Below are 10,878 nucleotides of genomic sequence, written 5' to 3'. Positions count from 1 at the left end.
CCCGGGAGGCGGAGCTTGCAGTGAGCTGAGATCCGGCCACTGCACTCCAGCCTGGGCGACAGAGCAAGACTCCGTCTCACAAAAAAAAAAAAAAAAAAAAAAAAAAGAAACTTAAAAAATCACTACCTAAACATCTCAGATTATTTACATATTAAATCTAAATTTAAAATGTTTTTATTTCCTCTTGGCATACGTTGTATCTAGCTTATTTCTTGATTGTTTTGTGGATCTGCGTTATTTATTTATTTTTATTTATTTATTTTTCTGGACTGTCGCCCAGGCTGGGGTGCAGTGGTACAATCATAGCTCACTGCTGCCTGGATCTCCTGGGTGCAAGTGATCTTTCTGCCTCAGTTTCCTGAGTAGCTGGGACTACAGGCACAGGCAACCATGCCTGGTTAATTTTTAAATTTTTTTAATAGAGACAGGTTCTCCTATGCTGGGCAGGCTGGTCGATCATTCTGCCTGGGCTTCCCAAAGCATTGGGATTACAGGTATGAGCCATGACACATAGCCTACTTTTATTCTTTTTCCAGTTTTTTTTTTTTTTTTTTTTGGGAGACAGGGTCTTGCTCGGTGGCCCAGACTGGGGTGCAATGGCACACTCATGACTCACTGCGGCCTCAGTCTCCCAGGCTCAAGTGATCCTCTCACTACAGACTCCCTAGTAGCAAGGACTACAGGCTTGTGCCACCACTTCTGGCTAACTTCTGTATTTTTTTGTAGAGACAGGGTTTTGCCATGTTGCCCAGGCTGATCTCAAACTCCTGGGCTCAAGCAATCCACCCACCTGTCCTGCCAAAGTGCGGAGATTATAGGTGTTGAGCCCCTGCGCCTGGCCCTAATTTTTTTCTGAGAGTCTCACTCCATCACCCTGGCTGGAGTGCAGTGGCAAGATCTTGGCTCATTGCAACCTCTGCCTCCTGGGTTCAAGTGATTCTCATGCCTCAGCCTCCCTAGTAGCTGGAATTACAGGCGCGCACTACCACGCCCAGCTAATTTTTGTATTTTTAGTAGAGATGGGGTTTCGCCATGTTGGCCAGGCTGGTCTCAAACTCAAGTGACTGGCTTGCTTCAGCCTCCCAAAGTGTTGGGATTACAAGCGTGAGCCAACACACGTGGCCTATATTTTTTTAAATGATTTTTTTTTTTTTAGACGGAGTTTTGCTCTTGTTGCCCAGGCTGGAATGCAATAGCCTGAACTCAGCTCACTGCAACCTCCACCTCCTGGCTTCAAGCGATTCTCCTGCCTCAGCCTCCTGACTAGCTGGGATTACAGGCACCTGCCACCACACCTGGCTAAGTTTTCGTATTTTTAGTAGAGATGGGGTTTCACCATATTGGCCAGGCTGGTCTTGAACTCCTGACCTCAGGTGATCCATCCGCCTCAGCCTCTCAAAGTGCTGGGATTACAGGTGGGAGACACCATGCCTGGCCAGTGATTCTTATTTAGTACTGAATTTCCAAAGCCAAAGTTACTACACTCCTCTGTAAGGTTTAGCCAAATAAAAACCAGAAAAAAAAAAGAAAAAAAAACAAAAACAAAAACAGAGGCATTTAGCCTTAAATATTTTACTAAAGGTTAAATATCAGCTGATTATGATACTTATGGATGCATATTTAATTTGCTTTTTAATTGTTAAGATTAAAAACAGCAGGAAAATTTTGAATAGTTAGGTGTTCCATGAAAAACTGTTAGAATTAGCTTAAGTCAGAGAGACTACAGATATTTCATCTCTGAAATTAATAGTTTAGCCCTGGAGAAGGCCCCAATATTTTAAATTACTAAAATTGGCATAATTTGAAAGAAGTTTCTGTTGCTGTAACAGTCAACCCAAACCAACTTTTCTTAAATCAGTGTTACAGATATTAATATACATTTATATACCTCATTGTGATTTCAATATCTAGGTCTTGATTATCAAACACTAAATGAACTATGTTCGTAAGTTTGTTTTTATACAGTTTTAAACATCCTACATATTAACTATTTTCTTTATTTCAGGGAACTCAGATATTACAGCTATACATAATTATCAAGTGAAGGTACATTTATACATGAAGGTACTTTTCATTTACAAATATAAAGACAGCAGAAACATATCAGAGCTCATAAACTTGAGTTTTTTAAGTAGTTTACCCTCCTTCTTAATAGTCATTTGGATATTACTTGTATACATTTTATTTTGATAGTTTTTTTGTCCAGGTTCACATAGTGACAGATAATCTACTATATTCAGCATTGCATAAATGCAACTGAATGTTAATTCTTAAACTTCTCACTCATTAACTGAATCAATGTTACAAAAACTTAACTAGATAGCAAATATGCATTTTCATTCTTCATATACTATTGGTTAGCTAAAGAATTATCAAATGAAAAATGAATGTCTGATAAACTATGGTTACTTTAATATAATTAAGAACTTGGCTTGTTTCTTAAGTATTTTCATCTGTGCCAGATGAAAGCCACATCTTCAGTATGTTAACAGGAAAATAATAAGAAGTCATTTTTCCTAACAGTTATGTCTTTTCGGTTTTAGATAGTAAGACTATTTGCATTTGTCAGAATTATCTACCTCAATTAGCCATGGGTACACAGTAACTCTGTACCATTAAGGTACATTTCTGCATTTATTGATTAGATGAAAAAATCCCCTTTTTAAGAAAAATAATTCAATAACTAACCTTTTTGCCCTCCTAAAAGGGCAGGAGAGTTCTCCTGTGAAGTTCTGTCAGGTTCCTGGGGAGGTACAACCATGGCAAGTGTATGCATTGGCACACGTGGAACCTAAAAAGTCAACTCAGAAAAAAATAATCTCAGACCAAAGAATAAAAGTAAGTCCCATAAATAAAACAGACATCCTGTTTTAGGTTATCTTCATATACCACCAAATGCACTTTTGTTTCCTAAAGCTTTTTTTAAAAAAAGCTTTCACCAAACTATAATTTTTGAGACTACTGATTAGACAGTCAGGTAATCTACAAGTAGTCAATGATTTTAAGCTAAATGGAAATAACATTACTCCCTTGCTGAATAGAACACCTTGTTGGTTCCAATTATAGCTAGGGGTACAAGTCACATATTCACTACCCACTAGCCAATTTACCCTTGCTTGAATTCTACATGGATCAAAAGAAAACAAAAATCTAATATATTTCTTGAATTGGGGTATGCTAGCAGTTTTCAGGATGACTTTGTGGAAAAGAATTTAGGATCTCAGCAACTTAATATACTAGTAAAATATCTATATTTTCTCCATAATTTAAAGTAGGTTTAAAAGTTACTTTAATGAACTTTTAGCACTTACGTTACCTATACTTTCATGGTTGACAAAAGTCACTATCTCTAGGATAATTAATACTACCTTGGGTGGTATTAAGAAAATGCTTTTTCGGCCGGGCATGTGGCTCATGCCTGTAATTCCAGCACTTTGGAAGGCTGAGGCAGGTGGATCGCCTGAGCTCAGGAGTTTGAGACCACTCTGGGCAACATGGTGAAACTCTATCTCCACTAAAACACAAAAAATTAGCCAGGCATGGTGACGCACGCCTATAGTCCCAGCTACTTGGGAGACTGAGGCAAGAGAATCGCTTGAGCCTGGGAGGTGGAGGTTGCAGTGAGCCGAGATCATGCCACTGCACTCCAGCCTGGGCAACAGAGCAAGACTCCATCTCAAAAAAAAAAAAAAAAAAGAAAAAAGAAAAAAAAAGAAAAAGCTTTCTCTTGATTCTCTTCTTAAAAAACAAATAAAAAACCCTGAAAAACCTAGTTGTAATAAGATAACAACTTAGAATACTTACGTTTATATTTGATATTAAGTGGTTTTTAAAAACCACTATTTTCAATAAATAAGGCAATAACAAATTTCAGTGTACCTTTAAAGAAAATAAACCCTAAAGAATTTAGAATCATGATTTTTTTCAATATGTAACAGAAAATAAAAACAAGTCCATTTTGCTTAAAACTGACTTTAAACAAAAACTTCTAATCACATTGAAGAATATTTATGTTAACAAATAAGCTCCATTTTACTTTACCTGAGACTGATCTTGAGAAGGTGGGGTGAGCTGAGATACATCTGTGGTGGGAACTGACAGAACATTATTTGGATAATCCAACAGATAAGAAACTACATTAGTATGGCCACCCTTTGCAGCCTCAATGAGCATTGTTGAACCATCCTGAAAAAGAATTGCCACAGTAATTAATTCTTTATAGTTTCTTAGCAGCTCATATAAAATCAAAACTCATTTAAACAGTATTAAATATTAAGCACTAAGATCAAACATATTTTATAACTATACATGTATTTATTATATACATATATGTAAATAATACATGTAGTTATAAAACACACATATATAATACATGTATATATATAAAAAATATATATACATGTATATATAATATATGTATAGTTATAAAACACACACACATATACATATATGTGTGTGTGTGTGTTTTTTTAATAGACATGGGGTCTCCTTATGTTGCCCAGACTAGTCTCAAACTCCTGGGCTCAAGTGATCCACCCGCCACAGTCTTCCAAAGTGCTGGGACTATAGGCATAAGCCATCACATACGGCCTGTTTACTTATTTTAAAGTAGACTACCTTGAGTCGATGAGTAGGGTCAGCCCCATGAGCCAAGAGTAGCTCAACAACTGCCAAGTGGCCTCCTGCACATGCCAGTGACACTACTGTATGATCATTATTGGCTGTAGCCCTGTTAACATTGGCACCTTTGAAGAAAAATAAATAGCAATCTTAGCAAAGGTTGAAATCAAGCGAGTTCACAGTTAATATCATTTAAAAATTTTTTGTGAAGTATAATGTAGATACAAAAAAGTATACAAATTATAAGTATATAGTTTGAATTTTTTTCACAAAATGAATACACACCTGTGTAACCAGCACCCAGAGCAAGAAACAGAACATTATCCACATACCAAAAGCCCCACCTTGTGTTCCCTTTCAGTCACTACCCAGCCTCCCAATGGTAACCACTACCCTGACTTCCAAACTGGTTTTAGTTTTTGAACTTTATATGAACGGAATCATACAATGTACTCTTTTGCGTCTGGCTTCTTTCACTCAATATTATATTTGTGAGATTCATCCACAATGTTGCATGAAGCTGTAGTTCGTTCATTCAATATCACTTTTAAAATGGAAAATCTAGAAGACTAAGATTAATAAATATATACAGGTTAATGTAAGCATCAAATAACACCACTGTATATAACTCAAAATGTTTCAAAGACATTTTTGATCTACTAGAAAGTGGCAATATAGCCAGGTCTCAAAGTAGAGAAAACAGATTTTTTTAAGCAATGTTTAAGAGATATATAATTCTTCATATTGTGTATTTTAAGAGTCAGGGGACCTGGATATGGAGAGAAGACAGAATATTATCCAGATATGTTATTTGAAAGGCAGGTTGTTCAATAGCTGTGTATAACATGACCTGAAAAATGTCTAAATGCAAAGTCTTTTCTTAGCTTCTTTTTTGATAAGTTATTTTTGACCCCTGGAAAAAATAACTTTAGTTCAGTTACCTTTAACAATTCCAAAAGATCTCAACTAGAAAGTTAAGACTATAGAAATATTCATTCTTCCTTCTTAATTCTACCTATCTTATTTAAGAGAAAAATAAGTCGGTGGGTAAAACTACTACTATCAGTTTGTCTAATTTTCAGAAAATATTCAGCTGAATCTAATCCTAACTTGCATAGAAGTCCCTTTTGGGAAAGGTAAAATACAGCAATAAACATCCTGAGATTAGCAACATGAAATTATTTTAGATGACAGGATTATTTTACCTGAAACGATATAATCAATGTGTTCCTATTCCTGACAAGCCTGATTATATTCTTAGCAGGTTGTTGTTGGGTATGATTAGGTATCCTCTTTAGTAAAGAAGCATAAGAGAACTCCAGAGGTTATCTGTCTATTTATTTCTGTGTGGTTGAGGTAAGCAGCTTTTACAGACTATATTACGTAAAGATACGCGTTACTTGGCAGCAAAAATGCAGTATGAAGAAAATAAACCTAGTTTTATCCAATTCAGAAGAAAACAAGTACATTTAAAATGATAAAATCTGGCCAGGTGCAGTGGCTCATGCCTACAATCCCAGCACTTTGGGAGGCTGAGGCTGGCGGATCACCTGAGGTCAGGAGTTTGAGATCACCCTGGCCAACCACGGTAAAACCCTGTCTCTACTAAAAATACAAAATTACATGCATGCCTGTAATCCCAGCTAGTCGGGAGGCTGAGGCAAGAGAATCACTTGAACCCGGGAAGTGGAGGTTGCAGTGAGCTATGTTTGCGCCATTGCACTCCAGCCTGGGCAAAAACAGTGAAACTCCTTCTCAAAAAAAATAAAACAAAATGATAAAATCTTACCCTGCATTTTTAATGTTACTACATGTCAGAAATCTATTAAAATATAAATATAATTTTTATCTTAATAACATAACACCACCTGAGTGAATCTTCCCTGTATTTTTATCATCCTATCCTAGGATGTTTCATTAGATGCCACAGTATCTCTTACTCTATACAAAGAGTTAGGCTGAACCAAATGAAACTGCTGACGTTACCATTTTTGATTCATAACATGACAATTATATACGGTTGAACCTAACATTGGTTCCACAGCATTTTATTTTTCTGCAGTAAACAGTCTTAAGCTAATTCTTCATCCATCAGTTGTATTTTTTGCCTAAATATAATTCTAATAATAGAATTTCTAAAGAAATATAAAAATTATAATAAATAAGACCCTTACAAACTCAGTTCAACTGAACCACAAACAAGTACCACAGTAGCAGACTTCCTCTCTGTCCCCCACCCACATCTCCAGCAGAACAGACTTATCATTAGCTGTTGAATATCCACCTAATCATAGTGGGACATTTTACATTTGGCTTTTCTAAGTTGGGAGCAACCACATGTTGTTTGGTTAATGAAAACTTAAAATTCAAAACTAATAAAGAAAATTCCCGGTAAATAACTCACAAACTCTAAGCTTACTAAATAAAATACAACAACAAAAGGCATGAATACAATACTTTACTGTAGGTAAAGTAGCCATAACATAAATTGCAACAGTTTAGGATTTTTTTTTCCCATAAACTGTAGCCTCTTGGAAATGATCACTTGCCCTTTCTTTACCTTTGCTAATAAGAAACTGCACAGTGCACAAATGACCAGCTCTTGCAGCTTTCATCAAAGGTGTTCTTCCACCTTCAGATTCATGTTCCTGTTAAAGAAATGGAAAAAATAATCCATCAATGCCAACGGTCTAACCATCTATTTTAAAAACAGTACTGATGAAATGAGAAACAATGAGGATTTAATATACTTACTCAATGTAGATACTTATACCACCTACTTCAATTCCCCCAATATACCGGATTTTTCAGTCCACACTAGATAATGTAACTTTCTAAGGGCAAGTTCAGTTTTGCATACCAAGTAATAACCACTAAAGATAATATTAATGTTTTGTTTGGTTCCCAGAGAGAAATCACTGCATTTTTCTAATTCTAAGTTTTAAAAAATGTTTCCTAACTATTTATCTGGACTGTGAAAAACCTCAGTCCTGTGAAACGATTAGAAGAATCTTGATCTTATAGCAAAGCCAATAAAAGCTCTATCAAAGGATGCAAATGAGTCCCTGAAGAAAAACACTATGGTATTTTAGGAGTAACGGAAAAATGAAGAAGAAAAATATACCAATGGGTAGATTTTTTAAGTAGATATTAAATACTTGTATAGTCAAAGGCAAAAGATACAACTCCTCATAGCAGAAAGATTGTTCTTTCTAGGAAGTTCGCCAGCAAGAGGAATGAATGATAAACAGTTTTTAACTATGCATGCCTCACATCAAATGCCACTAAAAGGAGCTTGCTTATATGGTAATACTGTCTGTTGGGAGAATTATGAACTCATTAAATTCATGTAAGTATTAAAATGTAGCGTATATACTGCTTCTTTGAAAAGTTCTCTTACCTATCCCCTCTTTCACTATGTATGCAAACATGATTTTCTGTTGTTCTGGTTCTCTTTTGTTACTATGAAAAAACTGATAAAGAATGGTGATTAAAGCTTTATTTCAGCTATATTCTTCTAATTAACTCTGAAAATCCTATAATTACCACATGATCAATTTAAAATATGTGCTCTCCCAACAGAATACAATTTAGTCTATTTACATTTTAACTATCCTGATCTACAACTCAGACAAAATAACAATAAGAAATGAGTAGACTGTCAACCCAATGGAGACCTCATAGAAAATGATAGGAATTCCTCCCTTAAATAGGTTAAAAAAAAATCTTGATAGTGTAGTATCACTCAACCTACTAAAAAAATTACTTTATGTTTTGGCTTTTTAATTGTTATACATGTTAATTAAATAAGAATCTTTTAATTCTAGTTTATGGAAAAATGAATAACTACAGATAATGCCAAAATAACTTGGCTTTAGAATAGATCTTGAACTCACATTCAAACTTAGGTAAATCTAACATTCTGGCAATTTACTTCAAATAAAACTGAATACATATCACAAAGACCTTACTCGGAAAGGCCTAGAAAGTTGTTTGTCCAGGTTTTCTATCCAACTTATTTCTGAACTATCATTACAATCAACCGCATCCTGGAAATAAATTGCCCATTTAGCAACTTATTTTTTCCCTTCCTGCCTCTCAACTTTTTCGCACATACTGGTCTTTCTCTTTAATGCTTTCCCTCCACTAACTCATTTTCATCCTTTACATCTTAAGTAAAGTGTTATTTCCTCAAGGAAGACTTCCCTGAACTTCCTGACTAAATCACTCTTCCTATTATGGACATACATCTCTATGAATCTCTCCTTCATAAATTACAATCATATTTTAGTCTGTGTAAGTATTTTATTTAGCTAACCTGTCTCCTCCACTAAACGGTAAGCTCCATGAGAGCAATGATCGTCTTTTTTTGCTAGCCACTGTACACATAATGCTTAAACGATTGAGTGATTAAAAATTGTTTAATCATGCAGGAAACTAAGCATAACTGAACTCTCAAAATCTTCCCTCTCATAGCATTGAGGTTTGAAGCTTTTATTGTTTTCTACTAGGTAAATAAGAGAAAGGAAAGTCAACTAAACAAGAAATTAAGAGTAGTAGTTAAACCTGAGAGTAAGACACTGATTATCTGCAACTGATATGTTATTATTAGAACATAGTCGGGTAATATTAATGTCTCTTATCCTTTCTTTATCCTTTTCTCTTTCTTATTTCTTAAGCCTGGCGGTGATCAACATAATTAGGTCACATCAACATAATTAGGTCCCGTGAGTAATGGCAAAGACAAATGATTTCAAAGCTTTCAGCCCTGATTTAGAGTAAACTTTAAAAAATAACTGTTTGGCCGGGCGCGGTGGCTCAAGCCTGTAATCCCAGCACTTTGGGAGGCCGAGACGGGCAGATCACGAGGTCACGAGATCGAGATCATCCTGGCTAACACGGTGAAACCCCGTCTCTATTAAAAAATACAAAAAACTAGCCGGGCGAGGTGGCGGGTGCCTGTAGTCCCAGCTACTTGGGAGGCTGAGGCAGGAGAATGGTGTAAAGCCGGGAGGCGGAGCTTGCAGTGAGCCAAGATCGAGCCACTGCACTCTAACCTGGGTGACAGAGCGAGACTCCTTCTCAAAAATAAATAAATAAATACATAAATAAAAAATAACTGTTAATTTTGTATATTTAAAATATTACCATAGTTGTTAAAAGACATGAAATCAGAAAGTACAGTCCCAATATCCTCACACCAAGTCAAGTTTCAAAATTCAACATATTAATATAATTCCTGAAATAAAAGGGGTGAAAAGCTACCTATTTTATTTTCCTCTCTATAAATATACATTCATTCTTTTAGTTTTGAATAACATAATCACATTTGAAAAAAGTTGATAAAACAATGCCACTACTCTATATTTACAACATTTTGTGTCTTAAAATGAATAATGTATATCCCACAACACACAATATTGGCCCCAAAATATCTGACTACTAAATCCTTCTTTTAAAATGGGAATCAGGTTACTCTGGGCACACTCCCTATGGGTTAGCCCTGCTCTGCAAGAAGCAGAAAAAAGGAAAAAAAAAATATATATCTATATATGTATATATGGAATATCCCCATTATATATATGTATATGTATAGGAATACATTGATTCCCGTTATATACATACAGTATACATATATATTCCCATTGGTCCCCATTATACACATACATATATATAATATATATTCCCATTGATTCCCATTATATACATACACATATGCATATACATACAAGTATATATACATATATACATATGTATGTATATAAGGGGAATATACATGTATAATAGGAATGCAGATATATAATGGGAACACATATATGTATCTAATTGGAATCAATAATGGGAATATATATGTACAATGTATGTATATACATATATGTGTGTATATCATGGGAAACAATGTATACATGTATATAATGGGAATCAAATTTGTATACATCGTACTATTTATGAACATTGGATTTAGTCATTCATATAGCCACTATTTGTTCAATACTAATAAAATTTCAGGATACAAATTGTTTCTGATTTTTTTCCCTTTATAAACACAGAAAATTATTTTCCAAGGCTACAAACTTAAATATCGTGCAATTTAACGTTTCTTTTTCTGTTCTTGAGAACAGCTAGAATAATATAGAAAGTATCTATTTCAGCTGGGCACCGTGGCTCATGCCTGTAATCCCAGCACTTTGGGAGGCCGAGGCAGGCGGATCACGAGGTCAGGAGATCGAGACCATCCTGGCTAACATGGTGAAACCC

The 10,878-nt window shown here is 35.2% G+C and overlaps 1 protein-coding gene across 2 annotated transcripts in view; it reads right to left on the bottom strand.

Annotated features, from left to right (window-relative positions):
- The window catches only part of LOC105528348 (ankyrin repeat and KH domain-containing protein 1), a 130,467-nt gene that overhangs the window by 46,181 nt on the left and 73,408 nt on the right, over nucleotides 1-10,878 (bottom strand). For both annotated transcript variants that reach the window (XM_011965058.1, XM_011965059.1), the window contains 4 exons: nucleotides 7,181-7,268; nucleotides 4,618-4,745; nucleotides 4,042-4,185; nucleotides 2,689-2,791 (listed from right to left, as the gene is read on the bottom strand). In XM_011965058.1, coding sequence (XP_011820448.1) covers nucleotides 2,689-2,791; nucleotides 4,042-4,185; nucleotides 4,618-4,745; nucleotides 7,181-7,268 — 463 coding nt within the window. The remainder of the gene's footprint in view (nucleotides 1-2,688; nucleotides 2,792-4,041; nucleotides 4,186-4,617; nucleotides 4,746-7,180; nucleotides 7,269-10,878) is intronic.

This window comes from Mandrillus leucophaeus, unplaced genomic scaffold (genome assembly GCF_000951045.1).
Source record: "Mandrillus leucophaeus isolate KB7577 unplaced genomic scaffold, Mleu.le_1.0 Scaffold714, whole genome shotgun sequence".
NCBI lineage: Eukaryota > Metazoa > Chordata > Mammalia > Primates > Cercopithecidae > Mandrillus > Mandrillus leucophaeus.
This window is presented reverse-complemented; position numbering and strand designations above follow the sequence as displayed.